This window comes from Sturnira hondurensis, unplaced genomic scaffold (assembly GCF_014824575.4).
Source record: "Sturnira hondurensis isolate 20B ecotype Veracruz unplaced genomic scaffold, ASM1482457v3 Scaffold0004136, whole genome shotgun sequence".
NCBI classification, from domain to species: Eukaryota; Metazoa; Chordata; class Mammalia; order Chiroptera; family Phyllostomidae; genus Sturnira; species Sturnira hondurensis.
Genome location: NW_028076767.1, coordinates 38,663,453 through 38,687,806, shown reverse-complemented (window position 1 = coordinate 38,687,806; position 24,354 = coordinate 38,663,453). Strand labels below are relative to the sequence as shown.

The 24,354-nt window shown below is 33.8% G+C and overlaps 1 protein-coding gene across 2 annotated transcripts in view; it reads left to right on the top strand.

Annotated features, from left to right (window-relative positions):
• The window catches only part of AGPS (alkylglycerone phosphate synthase), a 144,828-nt gene that overhangs the window by 84,321 nt on the left and 36,153 nt on the right, over positions 1–24,354 (top strand). For both annotated transcript variants that reach the window (XM_037044384.1, XM_037044383.1), the window contains 5 exons: positions 4,587–4,714; positions 13,417–13,468; positions 17,218–17,294; positions 19,133–19,245; positions 24,238–24,307. In XM_037044384.1, the coding sequence (XP_036900279.1) occupies positions 4,587–4,714; positions 13,417–13,468; positions 17,218–17,294; positions 19,133–19,245; positions 24,238–24,307 (440 nt within the window). The remainder of the gene's footprint in view (positions 1–4,586; positions 4,715–13,416; positions 13,469–17,217; positions 17,295–19,132; positions 19,246–24,237; positions 24,308–24,354) is intronic.

Below are 24,354 nucleotides of genomic sequence, written 5' to 3'. Positions count from 1 at the left end.
TTTATATCACTGCATGGACATAATATTCTCAGAGCAAAAGAATCAATAAATATGATAAACCCTCCTACATACAAATGAGCATTTTGATGAAGTGCGTTGAGATGCATCCATTTGTGATTGGCTTCGTTTGACTATGTCTTCATGGAAGATAACCTCTGTTAATCTGTATTTTGGTTTCACAGGGGGGCCTCCCTGCATAACTCATAGCTGGATAGTTAGACTTGCTCTGGTGACTTCATTAAGCTTGCAATAATGCAGTCTTACTTTACTAATGTTCTTAACCTCACTGATGGTTTCATGCTGGGTTGTACTACTTTAAAATGCCTGTGGTACATATGAGGCAGATGGGTATGCAGAAATTTGAGATATGGTTACTTCTTACGAGTACCTTAGAATTTTGGTGTAGAATTAAAACTTTAAAGCATGTTTGCTAATGTAAAGATTATATATGTGTGCGCATGTGTATATAGCATTAACTTTTTAAATAAATAAATTATATGTACAAAATTAAAATACATACGAACATGTAAAAAAATTTGAAAGGTACTGAAGGATGTATAGGGGAAAATCTGCCTTCTATCCCTGTCTTTCAGGTATCTCCCTTCCTCTAGTGAACGCGATTGCTGTGTATAGGTATATACTATATGTTGCCTTTCACTTTGTTGATGGTTTCTTTTGCTGTGCAGAAGCTTTTTAGTTTCATACACTTCCATTTGTTTGTTTTGATTTTGTTGATTGTACCTTAGGTGATTTCCAAAAAACTATTACCAAGACTTATGTTAAGTAGCTTTTCTCCTATATTTTCTTCCAGGAGTTTCCTGGTTTCAGGTTTTACATTTAAGTGTTTAATTTATTTTGAGTTAATTTTTGTGAGTGGTGTAAAGTAGGGATCACGTTTCATTTTCTTAACTTGTGAATATCCGGTGTTCCCAGCACCACTTACTTAAAGCTATCTGTTTTTCATTGAATGTTTTTGGCTCCCTTGTCAAATATTAGTTGACTATGTACTTGAGTTTATTTCTGGGCTCTCTGTTCTTTTCCATTGGTCTATTTGTTTGTTTCAAGCCAGTACCATACTGTTTTGATTACTATAGCTTTATGTAGTATAGTTTAAAATCAGCAAGTGGGACACCTCTGGCTCAGGAGTCCTTTGGCTGTTCAGAGTCTTCGTGGTTCCCACTACTGTAAATTTTAGGAGTGGTTTTTTTTTCCCTGTAAGAATGCCTTTGGAATTTTGATAGGTATTGCACTGAAGCTAGAGATGGCTTTTGTTAGTATTGATGTTTTAACAATATTAATTCTTCTAATGAACATAGGATATAGGATACCTTTCTAATTATCATATTTGTGTCGTCTTCAGTTTCTTTCATCAGTGTCTTATAGTTTTCAGGGTAGGGATCTTTTACTTCCCTGGTTAAGTTTATTCCTAAGTATTTTATTGTTTTAATGCTATTGTAAATGGGATTACTTTATTTCTTTTTTATAAAATGCATTGTTAGTGTATAAAATGCTATTGATTTTTATGTTAAATTTGTGTCTTTTAACTATACTGAATTCATTGGTTAATTTTAAGAGCTTTTTGGGCACTAAGAGCTTTTAGGATTTTCTGTATATAGAATTTTTTGTCACCTGCAAATAGAGACAGTTTTACTTCTTCCTTTCCAATTCTGATGCCTTTTTTTTCTTGTCTGATTGCTCTATCTAGGACTTCCTGTATCCCTACTATTTCTACCCAGGCAAACTAGTGGGCCTATAGCTTTGCTTACTCCCTAGTAAGTTTTAGGTCCTCCTCATTACCTTTTACCACATTCTCTACTCTTTTACAGAGTTTCATTACATAACCATGATTGATTAAACTACTGGCCATTGAAATGCTCCATGCTCTGTTGCAAATAAAGTAATTGACTTTGAAAAGAAATCGGAGCTGTTTTATGGTGTGTTTTCCCCCTTGGACAAAGTTTCAGCCTGCGGCTCTGGAGGTGTGGGTGGAGGGAGGACAATGGTGATTTTCTCTAAGGACACTCTTGCTTTAGGAGCTGAGTGCTAGGGGGAAGGAGGAAGGAAAGAAGGTCTTCTTGGTTTGCTTCTTCTGGTAAGATTCCAGCCCTTTACAAGCCAAGCTAAGGGTGATTGGGACGCCAGTATTAGCACACTATTCAAAGTAGAGCCTCTATCCCACCATGTAAAGCTGAGTGGGAGAAGTGAGCCTTTCCCCCCTGCCCCCCACCTTTTGGCTGCACTCACCTGAAACTTAGCCTCAGTCAAAGGTAACTGAGGGGCAGGTGTTCCTTGGAATAGGGTAAAAGATCATCCTGAAATTGTCTTTATCTACCTATCCAAGACAAAGGGAGATCTCCGTCCACACAATAACTTGTACACATGCTCATAGTAGCATGATTTATAGCGGCCACAAAATGGAACCTGTGGAGCTCTCAGCCCTGTCCCCTGACCTCTGGGTAGGGAAGAGAGCTGGACATTGAATTACTGTATTTTGCTGTGTATAATGTTTAGGTTTTTTGCCCAAAGTTTTGAGGAAAAAATAAGGATGCACATTATACATGGGTATAATAATTACATACCATGGGTATAATAAGGGGTATAATAATCCCATGTATAATTCTCAACAAAAACCTGGTGCACATTATACACAGGAGCTCATTCTATGTGGCAACATACAGTAGTCACCAGTGGCTTAAGTGATCATGCTTATGTAATGAAACTTACCTAAAAATGACTAAAATAGGGGTTTTAGAGAGTTTCCAGGTTGGTGAACACCTGGAGGTGCTGGGGGAGGGTGTTTTATCTGGAGAGAGCATGGACATTTTGTACCCTTGCCCCCACATTTTGCCCTGCGCATCTCTTCCATCTGACTGTCCCTGAGTTGTGCCCTTTTATAGTAAACTGGTGAAATAGTAAAAAAAAAAAAAAAAAAAAGGCAAGCCCAAATGTCCCTGAACTGATGAATGGTTAAACAAAATGAGTTATTACATACAGTGGAATAATATTCAGCTATTAAAAAGGAGCAGAGTACTTATTACATGCTATAACATGATTGAACCTTGAAAATATTATCTAAGTGAAAGAAGCCAGTCACAAAAGATCATAATTCCAAGATCCTATTTGTCTGTAATGTCCAGCCAGAATAGAGACAGAAAATAGGTGGGTGTCTAGCACTGAGCAGTGTGGGGGAAATGGAGAATGATTGTTTGATGGGTTTCTTTTTGGGGGTGATGAAAATGTTCTAAGCTTAGTTGTGATGATAGTTACATATATCTATGAATACACTAAAAACCACTGATTTTATACTTTAAATGGGTAAAATTTTATGGTCCGAATGACATCTCAATAAAGATGCTAAAATGAAAGAAAGTCTAGTCGCTTTTGTTACCGTTTAAAATGTATAAGATACATATTTTATAATTTAAATATTAATTGGGCTAGACTTGCAAAGCTTTGATTTTGCAAGTCATAATAGGGCCATATTTGATATTTCAGTAAGAAATCCCCTATTATGTGATAAACGTATTGTGATTTAATGTAATGTAATTTACTTTTGATGGACTTAGTAGTTTTTAATTTTGTATTATATATTGATATTTTATTTCAGGTGTACTATAAATTTATTGGAAGCTTTGATTTTTGTGATATTTTTTATTTATTTCTGGTGGTGTAATTGTTTTATAGTTTCAAAGATTTCCCTCTTTGTTCACTTTTATGATTTGCAAACGGTTTACTAATAGTGGTAATAATTTCTAACATTTGTATATCAGGAACCACTGGATTTGAGAAGCTAGGCTTGTGAATACAGTTGTTTCTAACCATGTGTCTTCACCTGTTGTAGCATTGCTATTAGATCATGTAGTAAACTGTTTAACTCGTTGTTAACTTGTTTAACTTGTTAAAGTATTTAACTTGTTTATTTCTGCTCTCATTTGTCCCCCACTCCCCCATATAATGGAAAAAGAACATTTGTTTCATTGGTGGTCCTCTTGTGCTATGTATTTATGATAATTTTTGTCTCTGAAATACCTTTTTTTTTGTTTCACACAAGGACACCTCCCTTGCCTTTGTCTCTTCTTCATACTAATTCTTAGGGAAAAAGGCAAGATGTAATAGTCCCTCTCTTTTCTTCTATCATCTTAAGTTCTCATGGAAAATTAAGCTCTTTATGCCCCAATAAATTGTTCTCACAGTAATAATAGGCACAAATATTCATATATACTTTTGTATAAGTGCATATGATATATAAAACCTGTTGTTTTTCAGATACTTCTTTTTCTTCTAGTAAGTTGTAATACTTTTAAAGTTACTTAAAAGTAACCTTCTTGGAGAAAGGTTACCTTAAAATTGTTTCGAAGTATTTATATAAAACCAAGAAAAATGTATTCTAAAAACTTTTTTTTAGAAATTATAAAATTACTTAGTTTTTCTAAAAAAACTTGATTAGCTATTATTTCCACAGAATAGATCTAATAGATTTAAATATAATAATAGAATAAATTAATTGAATAAATAGATAAATAGATTTAAATATGATTTAGAAAATTGGCATATGATATATTGGATTATTCCCCCTTCTTTTTCAGGAACTCTTGGTGTGATAACAGAAGCGACAATAAAAATCAGACCACTCCCTGAATATCAAAAGTTTGGCTCAGTAGCTTTCCCTAATTTTGAACAAGGAGTAGCCTGTTTAAGGGAAATTGCAAAACAGGTAAACAAAAAACCAAACCCACACATATATTCTTATATTTTTAAAATTCTGCTGTATAATTGATTTTGACATGTCACATAGAATCTTCCTTCATATATAATTGTGTTATGTTTGTGGTTTTCACCTAGTCCTGTATATCAAAGGCAGTACATCCCTTTAAATGCAGTTGCTTTTCTCCCCCCAATAATTATACATCTATTATTGGTTTGAAAAGTGGCATGCAGTTTTAAGTCAAGGTAAGGTATATACTTGGGTTGATAGCTTTGAAAGACTTTGACTTTTATTTAATGTTATGTTTTGTTAAGTTATTTTTGGATGAGATATTTTGTGATGAATTGAAGCAATATTTAATTTTTCTTAAGACATTTATTGAAATTGAAATAAATGGATGAATATCAATGGTCCAGAAATTTAGAAATCATCTATGGGTAGTCAGTTCTTAGAGTGTGCTGCTACCAGGCTCTACTTTGTTTTGTAGTGTTGCCTGTTCTATGGCTTAAAGGAAGCGACACAATACAGGATAGCATCGTATAACATAATATATTTACTTATAACTAAAAGAATTCCCTTTTTTTCCTTGCTTCTTTTAAAGGATATATTTTCAAGGGTCTTTAAAAAACTAGGTAATACAAAGCAATTTTTTCCTCTATTTAGTTCTGTGTATAAGTGTGGAAATTCTTACATTTCTTTAGGCATTTGATTCATTGTTTGAATTACAGTGGTTTGTGAAAAACCATTTTTTCAACATTTTCTAACAGAGGGAAAGTTAGAATATATTTGAGCCTCTTCTTGCTTTCTCCAGACTCCTGGAGTTTGTTAGTACTTCAGCTATGCTGGACTAGAATCTTGAAGGCCAAGGAACTTTCTAATGTGATCTGTCATAGGTTATCTAACAGTTTTCCAGTGCAGAGTGGGAGGAGCATCTGATGAGGCAAAGAAATTTTAAGTAGTAAGCACTGTATATTGACTGTAGATTTGACAAGGTACCGAAATGAAAAGTAGTGAGGAGTCCTAGCTTCCCACTATCCCTGTTGTTTTATCCCAGTGACGAGAATCACTGTTGTTTTAAAGAATATTTAGAATGAGAAAAAAACTGTTTTAAAGAAATTTAAAATGAGGAAAAAAGTTATGTTTACCCACCTATTTACCATTTTCAGTGCTCTTTATTCCATACACACAGTTCAGTTTTGCTTTCTGAGAAACATCTTCTTGACGGTTCCCCGCTTGTAGTAGTCCAGCTATATGGACTTACCACCTCATCTAACAGTTGATAGGGGTAACTTTTATAATGTTCAAATAGCTTTTGTTACTTATCAGTTAGATTGCTTTTCCCATCAAGAATTAGCCATAGGACCCTTAATCTTTATTGTTTTATTTCTGGGCACAGGGGAGAGTTTAAAAAGTTTAGTCCTAGAGTCAACATGCTTGAACTTGTGGTCGGTTGCTTTGGGGGGGTTAAAGTATAAGTGAATGTTAAAGGTTGAAATCCATACAAAAGTGCTCCTAGTTTACTAGTACTTTGGGGATATATAGTAAGTATTATGCTGTGTTCACTAAAATAATGAGATGGTAACAGTATTTACAAGTAGGCCGATTGAATAAAAGGGTGGAAATAAGTTTTAGGAATAAATATCTGAGCACTGAAAAAGCCTTCCATTGCTTAAAGGCCAGGGAAAGTAAATTCAAATTTAAGACACCCCGGGCATTGAGAAATGAAAGAACTACTTGTAGAGCATTATGGTTTTGCCTAAGAGTAAATACCTAAAAAAATGGGAAGCTAAATAAAGCCAAACATTTTCCATAAAAAGATTGTATTTTCTTGTTAACTTCAAAATCTTCCTTAGTAATTTTTTATTCCAGTATTTCTACTTTGTATTGTAATGTATTTGTTGTGTTAAGTACTTTATTTTATACACTTTTTGTCTTTGCCAGGTTTGACTCTTCTCCCTCAAAAGCTTTGTTATTAAAGATACAGTTCAGATTATCTCTCTTGTTCAAGTTTTGAATGCCATCTTTTAAGTTGACCATTATTGCCTTTATATTTTATAGAAAAAGAAACATAAATACCAAATTAGATTTAAAAAATAACTACAGACTTTATAAAGCTGGTCTGATTTGTATGTGTTCTATTTTCAACAAAAGATGAAGTCCCAGTCAGTCTGTGTTGGTCCGCCTCTGCCCCTACACAGTGCATCTGGTCTGTGCAACACAGACTTAGTGTTGGTATATGAGCTTCGGAGTCGAAGTGGATGTTTTATTTATTCCTGAGTGCACCATCTGCCTTTCCACATTGCAGATACTCGCATGTATATATATCTAGGTTTTATTCATGAGAAATAATGTACAAGTATATCAGAATCTTAAGTTTATAATTTAGGCAGATCATTATAGTGAAAATGTTGGATTTAAACATAAATGATTGGTACAGTCTGATGTTGTTTTTGTTATAATTATAATATGCTCTGATAGAAAGTAACAGAGAATAAACTACTTGTGCCCAGAAAAAGCAAGTGGTGAAATTTTCCTTCATCCTTGCATAAGCCAGTGGAAATTGTCCTTTAATTTGTTTAAGAACATTTTTTGGGTAGTCACACAGTGACCATAATCTAAATTCACTACACAATAAACTATATTGAATTATCTTGGATAAATAAAGGTGATGATTGATAGAAAGCGCCATCCTGTGGTTAAAAATCAGATAAAAAAGAAAGCTGCTTTGTAATCCATAGTTTCAACAATTTGGGTTTTTGTACTTAATAATGGACAGTTTTCAGAGATAAATACTGTGTGACTAGAAAGCTTGCCTTACTTGAAACTGGTTGAAAAGCCCAGATAATATTGTATTCTCAAATACTGCTCTTATGAGTGAAACAATTGAGTTATCTCACTGTTTGGAGAACCTGCATCTTTTACTCTTACTATAATGGACACGTAGAGAAGTATTATTATTCACCTTACCTGGAAATGGGTAAATGCTAGCATTATGGACATGTACACACTAATTTATAGAATGTACAAATCTCACATGACAAGGATATTATTGTATGTGCTTCCCTGCTTTGTAACAGTATTCTCAGGCAGAAAATTTGAGAAAATTACCAGGTTTGGGGCACTAGTCATTGTTCAATTTGCAATTTGGATTTTCAGCTGATAACAGAATTAAGATCCATTAAAATAGATGGTACATGTTTTATGATCGTGCCAAATTCCTGATTGAATAATGAGTTGGCTGCTTGTAATTGCTCACTGTCATTTCATAGCACTTCCATTTTTGCAGTATTTTCAGACTCAAGTTGATTTTGAAATGGGATGTATTTTGGATAAGTAGCTTTTGGAGAGGAGCCTATGTAGTTGTTCCCAAGTAGCTAAGTGGGCTTTGTGTATTTTCACCACTGTTCTTACTGAAGGGAATAAATTGAGCGACCTTACACTGGCAGCAGATTCTGCTAAGGTCTGGTCTGATCTTTGTCCACGTGAGGAATGGACAAAGTACTTCAGTACTTCAGTACCTTGTGAGGAGCTAGGAAGGAAGATTAATGTGATTCTGTCTCATAAGTGGCAGTCCAGTATACTCTCCACCTTTATTCAGTAGATGGGTAAGTGACTTTTAAGACTTTCTTAGAAAGTAGATTTCCTACTAAAGCCTCTCCAAAGGGAGAAAATTGTGTTTTTTAACCACAGGATCAGTGTCAGATACAATATTTTGTTGTTCTCTTTTATTGTTTGCTTAAAAATAACGTGGAGGAAAACAGTGTGGAAACAAGCTCAAAGCAGTTCTTGAAGTTGGGGGTTTTTTCCTCCCCCCAGTAAAAACGTAGGAGCTGTGCCCTGTGATACTGAGAGATGAACATCTGTGGCACCAATTAGCATGTGTTCTTCTGAAAACTGTTTTTCTCAGTATGAGAACTAGGTTTTTAGAATTGCAGATTAAAAGGCAGCTTTTTCTCTCACTGCTTTTTCTCTCACTGCTTTTTGAAAAGGGATGGCCCTTTCTACCTACCATCACTTTTATTTTAAACTGTTTTAAACTGATAGGGTGTATTTTTTCTTAATGAGTGTAGACTATGATTTGGGAAGAAATAACAGGTTATCTTTGACATCTCAGAATGTTACACTTCTGAATTGTTCTCTTTTCAGCTTGATTTATCTTGGAGGGGCTCAAATAAAATGAAAGGAGTTAGATTTCGGACTTATACTATAAAACAACTAAAACTTGGGAATAATTTGTTACATGTAGAAAATGGAATTGTCATTTTAAGTCTTTTTTTAAATTATATTTTTCTCTCTCTGAAGCAGAGAGAATAACTTAGCCAAATGTTCAGTTAATTGGACTTACTGTGCGATCCAGCAAAATATGTTAAACTTGCGGACAGTTACAAGACGTGCTCTTGACCATGTTCTGAGGAGCTTCTCAGAACAAGTCATTACACCCCTGCTAAACTGAAAATGTAAAATTAACGTGGACACTGTTTGGTATTAACTTTGGCCCTTCCTTCAATATAAGTGGAGGGAAGTATCTGCTCTGTAATATGTATTATTTCATTCCTTAAAACCAAGAGATAATTCTCATTTTAAAAAAGTTCTTGTTCTTTTTTAAAAGAACAATGTAGAGTCCTAGGAAAAGTTCTTGTTTAAATGTACAGTATGATGTTTCAAACAGGACCAGCTATGCCAATAGCCTTAAACACTGTATGATTTCATCCCAGGTATTAATTCTTATCAGTCAGAGGAAGAACAAATTCTGTCTACATTTTAAATTTTTATATACAGGAATTTGGATTTAATAAAATTCTTTCACATATCTTTTTTTCACATATCTTTTGTTGAATTATTATATTGTATCTTTTATATGAGATAGTATGGTTTTAACTTTATATCCAACACAGTATAATGGATTATGTAAATTAAAGAGACATGGTTCTTGTCTTCTAAAAGAACTGAGGATGTTGCATATTATACATGTTTCAGTGTTTAAATTTGTGTATAGCTTTGTACAAGGAGTTTGATTTTGAAGCATTGGCTTTTGATACAGTATGAAATTAGTGGACTGTCTCCAAAATAGTCTTCTGTCTCTTCTGGAATTGGCACAGAAAGTTTGTTTTACTCCTTGACGAAACAAAGCTTTTCAGTTCAGAGATGATTTATTCCTTAACCATGATACCAGAAATATGGGACTACCATCTAGTGCTTATATTTTATAGTTTATCCTTGTCAACTGAGAACAGTGGAAATTCTGCACATTTAAAATGTATTAAAAGACACCTTGAATAACATGCAAGTTCTGGTTTTCTCTGTAAAGAAAGAGATACGACTTGTCTCTATACAAACAAATTTTGCAGAAATCTTTTGATGTGTTTCTTACAGGAACTACTTGGAGGAAATGGTTAGATTGAGAAATCTGTTGCTTTTAAGTTAGTTCAGAGACTTCTAAGTAAATAAGACTAATTAGAGTGGTTGTTTTATTTTTCAATTTATATATTTGAGTAAATTTATGTTTGTACAATAATATCATTAAAGGGATGAAATTGCCAGCTATTTGACTTAGTCAGTCCTACACTCGTGCTTTGAGGCCAGTGTGGTTTTTTATTTCCTCTTCGCTCAGATAAAACAATGATATTGATATTTATTCGCCCATTATGATCAGTCTCTCTTACCCATTCAGACTGCTTAGTGAGTAGTAATACACTTTAGGTATGAGTGAATAGTAGAGATTCTGGTAAGGGCACATTTATCACAGAAGTCAGTTATTTCATTAACTGCAGTTCAAATAAGCAATTTGTGTGTGAGTGTTTCTTGAATTCCCTGAATGTATTATTAACTCACCATTGCACGTGGTAAAAATATTCCCTCAGGTTAGTTCTGATCACCTACCACCAGGGGTCACTTTAACTCAAGGACCCTTTTCCCCCCTTTCCTAATCTAATTGAATAGCATGAGAGTGAATTTAGAGCTGAGATTCACAGAATTTGTGATGTCTCTATATTTTAAAGGAAATGTTTTGAGGTTTTACTTAACTTACCAAATTATTATTAATAGCAATTGAAACATAACCTAATCTTAACAAAAGGTATCATAACCAGGAATGTTGTTCTGTTTTTTAAATTCTAGTAAAATATATAGTAACATTTAATTATGGTAAAATGGTCTGTTGATAGGAACTTATACTTAATTAGCTCTGTAGTGACAACTTCTAAGTTAGAATTTTAAGAAACTTTTTGCTTTGTATTTTTAGAATGATGTACAATGATTTACAAATCATAAATTACTAGAGGACCAGAAAGCAAACTAGATGCTATTTTTCTTTTTAAATATGAGCACTTTACTTCTGAGAATTTACTTGTGACAGTAACTGAAAAACTCTACTTACTGACTTTTTAAAATATGCAGCACCATTAAAACATGAGACTTAATAAAATTGTTGTTTGATCTTGATAATGTTCAAGTCATTGTTGAAAACTAATTTATTAATTATCTAAAGACAAAAAATTTCTCTAGCTTCTTATTCTGTTTTGATAATAAAATTCTGTAACCTTCTACTCTGCCTCAGTATAAATAGAAATAGTATATGACCGACTAGTTCATGTGACTCGGCTATCAATTTAAAAGCTATCACATTCAAAGTAATTGAATATTAGTTGTATATGTAGCAAGTGACCTAAAGCTTTATTTTCCTCTTCTTTGTAATTTGTAAATTTTAAGTATATAGAAACTTTGAGAGAATAGTGTGGTGATCCCCTGTATATTCATCCTGTATATTCAGCAGTTAACTTTCTGGTCTGTTTTATATGTTTGTGTATGTGTCTAGGCCACTTGAAATTAATTTGGAGACTATATGGCACTTGACCTTTAAATATTTCTAAAAGAAAAAGTGTGCTTTATAGCCATAATATTGTTATCATGTCTAAGAAAATCAGCAGTAATTTCTTAATGTCATCTAATACTCATTCAGTGATTAGTTTATTCCAGTTTCCCCCAAGTGGATTTTGTGGATCGTGTTGTCAAACTAAGCCTTTGTCAGGGCCACATGTAGTATTTTATTGTTTCAGAGGTTGACTTCACTAGAAGTTTGCTATACTAAATGGCATATATCCTTCCCCCGTTTTCTGCCGGATGCATGCCTGTATTGGTTGTTTTCATTAATAACACCTGTCATAGATACTGGTGAAGTGAATCTGGGTGGCAGTAGGAGATGGGCCCTACAAGTTGTTGATAGAAATTTAAAATGTGTGTTTTTTAAAAATAATGACAGTAGTTTTGAATTCTTTCTCATATTTTGCTGGTGTACTCAAGCCAAGACATAGAAATATGTATGTTATATTTTATTTTATGAAGAAAAGAAACTTGGTTTAATCAGGGTTCATGTGTTTTGTTAGACATTGACGTGCCCAGTTTATAAAGACATTTCAGGAAAATTGATGCTCCTTTGGTATTTGGAAGCTGGTAACGTTTTTGGAGGCATTAACCCAGCTACACTGATACCTTTATACCAAGATTTGACATTACTCAGGTAGATCTTTTATTTTATTTATGACAATATACTTTTAATAAGGTCAGGAAATAGCAAAGGAGATAGTTTTCATGTAATTTTTTTTGTTTCAGATGTGACTTTATGGCTGTGTGTTTTAAGTGATTTGGGGACAGGGGCAGCTGTGCGGTGTATTGAACTACTGCTCCCCTGGCGGGCGCGAGAGCTTTGTGCTTGTTCTCTTTACTGTTAGTAGACACCTGGCCTCCGGGGTGTCCTTTCAGCTCTGTGGTTCTTGTATCCTCACCTATAAAGTCAGGGACTGCTGCCCCGACGGGGTTGCTTCTCATATTCAATAAAGACTTAGAAAGAAGTTTGGAAACCATAGGATTATAAAGCGTAAGATAATACATTATTGTTATGCTGTGTATATAAAAGTATCTAATATTGTTTCTTTAGATTTGGCAGTGACTTTTTTATATAGATTGAATTATCTCACCTTTAGTTTCAAAGTGGAGTAAATAAGTTGTGTAGATAGGAAACTAACTAGTCATTTTGTTGGGTGAAATAAAATGTGTATTATAAATTGTTTTAAAGATGAAGTATTTGTTCAGTTAAAAGAAAGTAATAGCAAAAATATTGTAATACACAGTTAAGAGTATATATTGTTTGGTTCTTTTGAGTGGTTCTCGTAAGTCTCAACATTGTCTTGGGACAAATTTTATTGGTAAGTGGTAATACTCAGAAGATAAATGTTTTAATCTGAAAGCAACCTGTTGGTAGCACATTAACCATGTTAAATATTTGCATAGAAAATAAAAATCCCATTTAAGGTGCAGCTCATTTTAATTCTGTGGAGAAATTGTAAGTAGCTTAAACCTTGCTAGTGTTCATATGGTAGTGTTTTACATTACAAATTGATATAAATATCTGCTTTCCTTGTTTTTCTTCTCTTGCAGCTTTTATTCTGTGCCTAAATAAATGTGATACTGGTGCAGTTTTAGATGTTTTAGATACATAATCTTATGCTTCAAAGTTTTGTTGCTGTTTTTATACAGATAGTCTTGAAAGATCTTAGAATTCTAGATACTGATAGTTTTTCTTTGTTTTATGAAAAGGGATAAAAAGAAGAAACAATTCTTAGACTTATTTTTGAAGAAAGATGACATTCATATTTTACCTGTTGAGCTTCTTTACTTTATTAAGTTTACATCACATTTTTTTTCTTTTAAAACAGAGATGTGCTCCTGCATCTATTCGCCTCATGGATAACCAGCAGTTTCAGTTTGGTAAGTAAGAAACGTTGATTTTAATCTGCTTATTAAGCCACAGAAATTTATGAAATGCAAGTTATATACCAGGAAGACTACTGAGTGCAGAGCTAGAATGACGAACATCATAGTTCCTCTCCTTTGGGAAGCTTGCTCTGTCTAATGAGGACAGACAGTTATATGAGTGAATGAATGAAAAAGTGTTGGAGGTGCTGTGAAAGAAGACAGCGCTGGCTAGCCTGGTGTGCAGGTGAGGGCTGGTTGATGGCCTGTCTGGTTTTCCTTGAGTTTGGGGTGGAAAGATAGGAAAGGCTTCTTAAAGGACAGTGATTCTTGAGCTAAATCTTAAAAGGTGAATAGAAATTTGCCTGAGATGTTCTCTTTTTTTGCTACCAAATTTGTTCACTTATCAGAAAAAAAATAGGAAGTTGTAAAACCTTTGTGGTATATTTTAGTTTTGTGTGGCTCACGTAGAGGTTATGGTATAAGTTGTCAAGGAGTTAAAGCTGGTGGGTGGACTAAGGCTTTGCAGGATAGATTTGTCAGGCAAGGGGTTTGTTTGCAGAGGTAATAAAACAAATCAACTTTACCTTTTAGGAAGCTTATTCTGCTAGCATTATGCAGATAGGTTAGAATGGTGCCAGTGGGAAGGAGGAGTTGAAATGCTTAGGCCAGTTTGGGGGGCCTTGATCAGGGTGGCAGCAGTGGAGGTAGAGAATAGGGGATAGATTTATCAAAGATCTGTTTGCCAACTCGATGTAGAGGGTTAAATAAAGATAAGAGTTGAGGGCAACTGCCAAATTTTGATTTGACCGATTGGATTGGTAGATAACAGTCTGAAAGAGATGATGACTTTGAGGAAAAGACATTACAATGGGTTGCATTGAAGGTGCCATTGGGGCATTCAAATGGAGAATTCAGTAGCAGGAAACTCTTTTTCTCTTTATTTTGCTTAAAGTGTTAAACTTTCTGACACAGTTTTTTATCTTTTCAATTCTATTTTTTCTATATATTTTTCATAAATTATAATGTAGTTGGGATTTAAATTTGTAGAATTTAAGTACCCTGAAAACAGTCCATGAAATTATGGGAATGATTGCTCAATAATAAGTGCGAAGGCTAAGATAGACAGGTTTTTGTTCATTCCACCTAAGAGTAGTTTAGATGTAATTAAAGTTTTCTATGTCCATTATGGGCTTTTATTTCTTCAAGTAAATTACTTTAAAAATATTGTACTACTGATACAAGTTTAAGCTAAATGTGTCCTATAAATAATGAAATAGTTAAATGAAAATCAGGCTTAAACATTATATGAAAATGAAATCTTTTTAATATGTTGAAATGATATGTGTCATTGAGTATATTAAAAGGATGTACAGATTTCTTCTTTGAACTAAAGTTTGGAAAATTTAAGGAATGTTTCTCATTCATTTTTATATCTCCTGAATCTATTATATAACATGTTGACTGAATCATTAAATTAGCAAAAGAGGTTAAACAAATCTTGGATAGCACATAGCATAGTGCTAATGTTATGAAGCACATTGTCAATAGCACAATTTATCAAGTATCTCCTCACAGCTGTTCAAGGTGGCATTCTTAGTTTACAAACGACTCAAAGGTATAAAATTTCAGTCGGAGTTCACAAGTTAGAGCTGGGTTTAAACCCAGATGTGTCTGATCCACTGTCTCAGGTAACTTCTTTGAAACACAGATGTTTATTAAATCCCTTTAAATTATTTAACTAACACTGTAACAACACAAAGTTCACTAATCGAACTGTCCACCTAGTAAGTTTGGAAACCAGTTACTTTATTTACTGTAAAAGATAAAACACAATAGCTGGAATATATTTAGAGTGGAATCAATTTGATAGGTAACATTAATTAAAAAATAAGTGAAAGCTAATATGCCCAATTGATAGTAATACTTGACTTACTTAAAAGTTAGTATCACTGTTACAATAATATGCTTTAAAGGTATCATCAACTCAGTATCAGGAGTATATGTGACTACCTCCCACTAGTGTTTACAGAAATTGTACAATGTATTAAGATGAAGGTACGCCCTTAGGATTATTTTACATCAGTCATGACATTTGGAGTCTTCATATCTTGTGTAAAGATTATGTGGATCAAGAGACTTTTTTGAGGAACACACAATTTCAGTTTCTTGCAGGAACGCAACATATACACTCACACACATTTTTTTTAACTTTGTAGGTTTGGAGATTTTTTTTAAAAGATTTTATTTATCTTTAGAGGGGAAGGGAAGGAGAGAGGATGAGAAACATCAATGTGTGGTTCCTTCTGTGTGTTCCCTGCCGGGAACCGGCCTGCAACCCAGGCATGCACCCTGATTGGGAATCGAACCGCGATCCTCTGGTTCGCGCAGGCCTGTGCTCAATCCACTGAGCTACACCAGCCAGGGCTCACACGTTTATATTTGTATGTTTATTTTCAGTTGTTAAAGTAGAATGAATACCATTTGTGACAGAGAGTAAATACCTTGATGATATGGTATTTCTGACTTTATTCGTGCTAGAAATGGTATGTATTAAAAAAACTGTTTATGCTAGAGAAGCATCTCTGACAGGTTACAATAAAAGAAAAACAAAACCCCTGAACAAACCTCTTATGATCCAGGAGCTCTGAAAGGTTGCTAGGTTGGTCCTTAGACAATCTGCCCTTTGTTTTTGTTGTGGTTTGCAGCATGGGTACAGCATGGATACCTAATTCTTAGCCTCTGGTGAGGATTTCGTGTTAGTTGGTTTTTATGTAATGCAGTTTCATATTGTAATCAATGGAAATGCAATACATATTCCAGATTCAGACTCACACTTAAAAAAAAGTGAATGGAAAAAAAAGAGACTGCAAGTAATAGTTTCTTCCCTAGAATTTTGTTTGTTTTTCAAAAAACTAGTTTGCTGTATGTACCTATTTTAAAGAAGGGACCCACACTTTAAACATAAACTGAATCCCCAAACCCAAAAGCCTCTTTTTAATAATAAAATGTTTATTTGAATATAATTTTAGACTTAATAGAGACTTTAAAAATTTTTATAAAAATTCTGTGTAAATGGTACGCCACATTTTTTGAATTGGACTCATCACTAAGGCCAGATGCGTGACTCTTAAATGTAACAGTCATGAGAGTTAAGAAGTTGCTGCTACTCTGAAAACAATGAGAAAACAGTAAAGACGTTCACTCAATTAAGCTCAGTCTGCAGGCAGAGATGCGAATTTAACAGACTCTGAGACTCCATTCATGGTATTTTGGCAATTTGAACTCTCGGGGTGTGATTAAGGAAGCAATTACTAGTTTTATGCCAAGAATTCTAGATGAAATAAGAATTAATTAAGAAACAACCTTAAATGTGATACTGACTCCATATTTGGTTATAGTTCTGCATGGTTTCTGCATAATTAAAAAAATAAAAGTAAAACCAGTCACCATTGGGTTGTCTTAATGAAATAAAAATTAATGAAGTGATTTTACTATGCATAAAGTGTACCATTGAAGGAAAACTTAAACTATGTGTAGTATTAATTACATGTAGTAATTTGAGTTTAAAAAGAAACGGGGGATTTTCTAAACAAAAAGTTGTTTGTGACTTTTGAAAGAAAATCAAGATAAAAGAGGTAGATCTTAGTATGTCATGTGTAACAGATTTTAAAAATTAAGGTTATAAAAACATTCACTTTTCTCCAGATCTTCTGAAAACATATAATTTGTTATTAATTTGAAATACTAATTTTTCTTCTTAGGTCATGCTCTTAAACCTCAGGTTTCCTCTATTTTTACATCATTTTTGGATGGATTAAAAAAGTTTTATATTACAAAGGTAAGAATTTTTTAAATAAAATGCTAGAAAATTTTAAGTGGTTAGGATATTAATTGATTTTTGTTTCCTGCCTTCTGCCCCTAACAAAGTACCTGTTATAAGTATGTTTTTCTGTGTTACTGCATACATTTCATAATTATTATTTTTTTGTTAGAATGAATATTTTATCAAAGTAAATCAATGATGCATTCCATTTGAGAAATTAAATTTTTTTTCAGGTTTAAAGTACCTAAAATACAACACTGCATTAAACAGTTCTATGCATGGAACACTTTTTATAGTTTGAATTTTTTCCATTATAGTAGATATCTAGCAATGAAATAAAAATAATGGGTTTTTAAAAAAACAACTATAGGTTGCTGAATTCCTTTCGTAAAGGTTTATACCAGCTCCCACTGTTGCTGGCAATATCCGTGTACCGTTTTTTTGTTGCCTCCTTGCTGTTGCTTACTGGGATTTTTGTTTTATGTTCTAAGTTGACTGAATCCACAGGCAATAGTACTTTATTTTAGTTGATGTTTCTTGAGACTGACCATTTCCCTATATTTGCTAGATACAACTTTTGTGTGAATTTGTTGAATGGGGTTATTGCTGCAGGGTGGGAACCTCATGTTTTTTTCCTGGTGCTTTGGTGTGTGGAATTATTAAATACCTTTGCATATATGTTGTAAGTAATTTTTCCAGTCAATGAATCCCTTTAAATAAAGGTTTTTCTTTTTGATGCAAAAGCTTTTAATTTTTATACATTTTCCTATGATTAATTACTTCTAAGCTTAGAAAAACCTTCCTTCCTCCAGAACTATGAGTAGAACCATTTCTTCTCTCTTGCTATTTTGTTAAGGGGGAATTACAATTTTTTCTCTTTATTACTGTTTAAACTCTTTTGTTTTTATGATGTGAGATAAAGATATATATTATCACTTGACCTCTCTTCCTCCCCAATGCTAACCAGTTGTGACAGACCATTTGCTAACTAATCCCTGCCTCTCCCACCCTGATTTGCCCTGTGCACAACACCTTACATACTTAGCCAAGAAGTAGACTCCCTGTTAAAGTACCAGATTCTTTTTAATGAGCTTAGTGAGCTTTTTGTTCCTGAAAAAGTGAGTGGATTTCATTGCTGTAGGTCTAGTACTTCCTCTTGGGTTTGTTTTTTTTAAGTTTTTCTGTTACCACTGTCACGTACCTGTTCATTATCTTAGAAAAATTTAGAAAATCTTAATCATATTAGGAAGTCCATTGAGATTTTTATTAGAATTAAGATAAACTAGTTTATTAATTTGGCAAGAGTTAGCAGGTTTTATAATACTTAGTTTATGTGCTCAGGAACATATGTGTTAAATCTTTTAGATATGTTTTCCTAATGAAGTTAGCTGTTTTCTTTTAAGATTGTTCTTAGGTATTTTGCATTTTAATTTTATTCATAAAGTCTCCTTTGAAAATATTATTTAATAAGAGTTATTGTAGTATTTAAGCATGCTATTGGTTTTTACCCCCCATCCTTTATTATTTTATATCATTTTGGGAGTTTCATCAGATTCTTTCTTATAGTCACAATTCTTGCAAGTTAACTGTTGTGTTTACATACCAGTGTGTCATTATAGTTGACACCGAGGCATATGTTGAAGTGAAGTGTTTTTTTCATAGCTTTATTATATTTTGATGACATGAATTAGGTGCACTGAACATTCTTTGGTTGCCATGTAAAGTTCCAAAGTTCAGTTTTTAAAAGAGCTGCTGTGTTTGAGCCCAGATTAGGAGGAAAAAAGGGACAAATTGTATTTTGATTTACTCTTTTGTAGGATAAGATTTATCTGTAATAATAATTTTTTTTGTAGTTTAAAGGATTTGACCCAAGTCAGATCAGTGTCGCTACGTTACTGTTTGAGGGGGACCGTGAGAAGGTGCTTCAGCATGAAAAACAAGTGTATGACATTGCTGCAAAATTTGGGTATGGCTTTCACTTCAAAATACCAAGTTAAACTAAAATCCTGATATCTCTAAGCAGTTGTTAATCTTCCCTTTCTAGTATTTGTGGTAGTATAACTTAAAATGTTGTGTTGGTTTACTTTAAAAATTTGTAGGAAGTTAGATTGCTATGTTGTCTTAGTTGTATATACTTAATACAGTATATGGTTACTTAATATAGCTGTATATAGTCATATACATGATTATATTAAGTACTATATTTTTCCATTAATACTAATTTTATAACATTTGCTATTGTGCTAGAGTGAAATAGGAAAAGAATTCATAGTCATATTACTATTTAGTGGTAGTAATATATACAGAGTCTGACACAAAACACGCCCTTATTTATTACAAAGTCTTTTATTACAAAATCATAAGCATGTAATTCTTAATAACAATATCGTACTCTTGCATACCATATGACATTTTAGGTGAAATGTTCGAATTAAAACTAAATTATTACACCTATATCATTGCCCTACCAACCACACTCAAGGGGCGTTACTTCTGCCAGACCCTGTGTATAAAAATGCTGTAATTATGTTTTTGAGAGGAAATTGTGTTTAATCAAAAGTATTTGATAAATTACCTGTACTCTACCGCCTGTCACTTACTGTTTTGTGCTAGTATAAAGGAACAAAACATTTCATGTCTATAACCAACTGAATAATGATTGGGTGGTTTCTTTCTGTCTGCTTGATGGATTATAAGATTGATCTATGGGAACTATAGTGAAAATGCCATTTATCAGGACTCCATTTATTTTTGTTTTTTAAATGTATAAACTAACAGTTTTCTGGTTACCCATCTTTTTCCTCTTCTAGAACTTAAAATATATCATGTACATTATACTTAACTTGAATTCTGTGTGAATATTTTTATTCCTGGTGAATTTTAATTTTAGGTATTTGGCAGTACCATTCTGTCAATTTTATTTAATTTGAGCCACCAACTATCATGGACTGTCTGTTCATGTGGTGCCAGTTTTGTTTTTCTCATTGAACACCAACCATTTACAACTTAAAAGTAAGAATGAGTCATCCTTAAGATGAATCCAGGTCTCTGTATATACTGATACTGAGACCCCAGAACTATTGATTGAATTCTAGCAGTTTGCTTGTACTAAAAAAAACTGTGTATCAAATTCACCCATTAAAAATAGATTATGGTAAATGAGATAGATATCTTTTTAAAGCAAAGGTGAAGCATTGAAAACTTAGAGCTCCATTGAGATCTCATTTTTTGCTCTTATTATTTGCTACTTCTGAGTTATGCTATAATAACTTAGCTTCTTAGTAGACTTTCATCCTGGCTCCCCTCATTTAGATGCAGAAATCTTCTGTGTTGAACAGTCCGGGCTCTCATTAGGGACATGGCACAGGCGTCTTTTGATTTGATACTTGGAAACACTTCCGTGTGCTTTTCTAGGAGAGTCCTGTTTTGCGCCCCGTTCTCTATAGGATCTAGTTCTTTGTTCTAACAACTGAAAGATTCAGGGGTGTTTTTCTCATTCAAGGTGCCACTCTGCTCACCCTTGTTCCTCAGTCACTTCTCCTTCTGCATAATAACGTGGAAAAAGCACGCGTAAATTTCATTCTAAAGTTTTCATTAAGTTAGTTTAGCTAATGTATTTTATTTTGAATCAGGCCATCGTTAATCTGTTCTTTATTTTCTGTTCTTTTTTAAATCCTGTTTCTACCACTTCATTAGCTTCAAATTGATTGTTTTTAATGTAGTATTCCCAACAGTTTTAGAACATTTTTATCTTAGCCGTTTTTCCTCCTTGCCTTCCACCTCCACCCAAACACTGTTCAATACCTTTGAACACTTACAATCCAACAGAACATAATAGCCAAATGTTGAATAATCATACTTTGGTTGTTTATCAGTGTTGGCTAGTATTGTACTTTAACTTCTCAGAGCTAAGCAGAATAAACATTACCTGTCAGCGATCATGACAAATGTATTGACATTTTACTGTAGAATTTGAGGTAATATGTTATCATTATTTTTAAAGTGTGTGCTTAAGTTGTTTGGTGTAATTCAACATGAGAGTGATTAGGTTCGCCAGATGGCTCTTTTATGTAAAAAAAAAGTCTCTCATTCCTCTTTCATTAGTCTTCCCAGTCCTTCCTCATGAAATCACTTTAAATTTGTTTAAGAACCTTGTTAATTGATGTTTGAAATTTGTGGCAGGGAGCAGGAAGTAGGGGATGGATGCTGCTGCTTTGAACAGAAAGCAGTTTGAATCTTCTTTGTTTTTTTTTTGAGTGGCTGCAAAAGTGGCAAGTTAGGAGCCTTTAATTTCAAAGTCCCTATTATTACTTAGATATTGTATCTTAAGGTAATTCTGGCTCAGAGATATTCTGAAAGCTAAAAACAAGAGAGAAGTTCCAAAAGGCTAAATTTGTCCAGAAATGTGTGATTCAGAAAAGCAAACCCTGAATGACTTTTCTTCTCCTTTGGGATTTATGAATTTAGAATGAACATCTGATTTCTTCTTCAATAAGAAAATACATGTGTCTGTGTGGTTTGTCACACTGATTTCTGAAGTGGAAGCAAGCTTGCCCTACCCTGCCCTGCCAGGTCCTAGAATGGGGTCAGGAGGAGAACTGGTAGATCTGGGACTACAAAGGAGGACCTTTCCTAATCCTGATGTAAGAGAGACAGTCCTGCTCAGTGCTACTTCCCACCAAATACATACTTAGAATGGACCTTCTCAAAGATTTCCAGGACAGGTCTTCTGTATCTTCTTTTAGTCTTCCCCCTTTTTTCTTTGTTTTGCTTCCGCCACCAGGCCGCAATGAGCAGTTTCCATTTCCTAGGTCGGTAGTGTTCTCTTCTCTCTTGGACTCAGGGTCTGCCCCTGTTTCATAGCTAACGGAGCTGTGGGCTCAGCTCTTTTCCTCTGCTCACTTACACAGCAATTTTCTGACTAGTTTCGCTTTATTTTGGAATTTTATTTGCCTACCCCACCCTCACATACAAACACACCCAACCCAGAATTCTCTTGTTTCTTACTTTTCACCCTTAGCTGTCTGACCTAAGTTCTGTGTCCTTCTCTCATTAACATTTTGGTAGTACAAACAGCCCCTTCATTTTATTATACTCTGTCCCCAAGTGGTTCTAGACTAGAGCTGCTTCTGTCAACCTCTGCTGCTACTCTGGATGACACTGATTTGAGTATGTCCATCTATGACACGAAGTCAGGAAATCTGACATAGCCCATTTATCCTAGCCTAAAAATGCCTTACATTATTTGTATAGACCAAGGGTACACCTACGTTATATTATTTACTTACCACTAAATCCAAGCAAAACTTCAGGCAGTAAGTGGATTTAACTCTCAAGTTGTTCCTTGAAGCCATAAAGAAATTCTTCCAGAAGAGGTTCATGTCATACAATCTCAAGACCTGAGTTTTGAGCAAACACCATTGTTAAGTGCTTGGCATCCTGAGAATGAGGAGGTACAGGTTGGGTATTGAGAATGCTTGGCATCCTGAGAATGAGGAGGTACAGGTTGGGTATTGAGAAGAGACATAACAGTCGATTATTAACCATGATCCAAGAGAGTCACAAGGAAAGATATTTTTCTTTTTATGGTTTTGTTGAGTTTTTAATGGGTGTTTTGAGAGTTTGGGGTCAGTTTTATTTAGTTGATTAAGAATAGTTAAAATTTGCCCTGGCTGGTGTAGCTCAGTGGAGTGAGCATCAGCTTGCAAACCAAAAGGTTGCCAGCCAGGTCCATTCTCAGTTGGGGCAATTTCTCTCCCCAACTGGGGGGAGAGATTATTTTCTCCCCCTCTCTTTCTTCCTCCCTTCTCTCTAAAAATAAAATAAAATCTTTTAAAAATAAAAAAAGAATAGTTAAAATTTAATTTTTACCTTCTGATGGAAAGAAGCAAAAATAAAAAGTTATAATGAATGTATGGAAATCAATAATCATTCATAGTCTTTTAAAATAAGACTGACTTTCACAAAGCAGAACACTTAGACTGAATTATATGTTGTATGGATTAATTCTAAGTAGATCTCCAAATGCAGTTCCATGGGCAAAACTCCTTTCAAATTGAAAGGGACAGTTCATGTGTTCATAAGTAATAAGACCTTACCTGTTGGACTTATACTTGTCTACATGTTGCTTCAAAAACTTTAATATTTCCAGGTATGTGTTGTCTCATTTAATTCATAAGTTCCATGAAATAATACTCCAAATATTGTACTGTGTGCTCAGGTATTCAAGAAATATCTTTTTTTTTAAAAAATATTTTATTTATTTATCTTTCGAGGGGAAGGGAAGGAGAGAGGGAGAGAAACATCAATGTATGGTTGCCTTTCGTGCGTCCCCTGCTGGGTGTTGGCCTGCAGGGAACTGGCCTGCAACCCAGGCATGTGCCCTGACTGAGAATCGAACCGCGATCCTCTGGTTCACAGGTCCGCGCTCAATCCACTGAGCTACACCAGCCAGGGCTGAAATATCTTGGTATTTGGAAGATCCTAATAATTTGTTGTACATCTTTATGTAAGAATATGATTATAATAATATATGAATATATGAATAAGAATATAATAATAAAATAAGAGTATTAAGAGTATTTTAACAAAAATATTTTGAGTATCATTTTGTACTTATGAGGATTATTTACATTTGTTTCTTATGTCTAATATTCTTTGATAATGTGGGTAAAAACCTTCATGAGTTCATGAGTCAGTTTTATCAGTGTGATCAATAAAAGTTTGAAGTTAATGACCAAACTGAAATATTAAAAATGCTTTTAGAATTTTGTTGTTCAAGCTTATTCCCTTGATGGCTCTGTGATATATTTATGATAAATGAGAGTAAAATAAAAATGAGATATAATGTAATATATGTTAATCTGTTCAGCATTTATCTTAAGGTGTCATACCAGTTTGGTTTTTTAAATATTTTTAATAGTTCACTGGAAACTTATTAGCACTTCTTTAATTACAGTGGATTGGCAGCTGGAGAAGATAATGGACAGAGAGGTTATTTGCTGACCTATGTCATTGCGTACATTCGAGTAAGTTATCTCATACTTTCCTTGTCAATTTATGTTGCAAATAATAC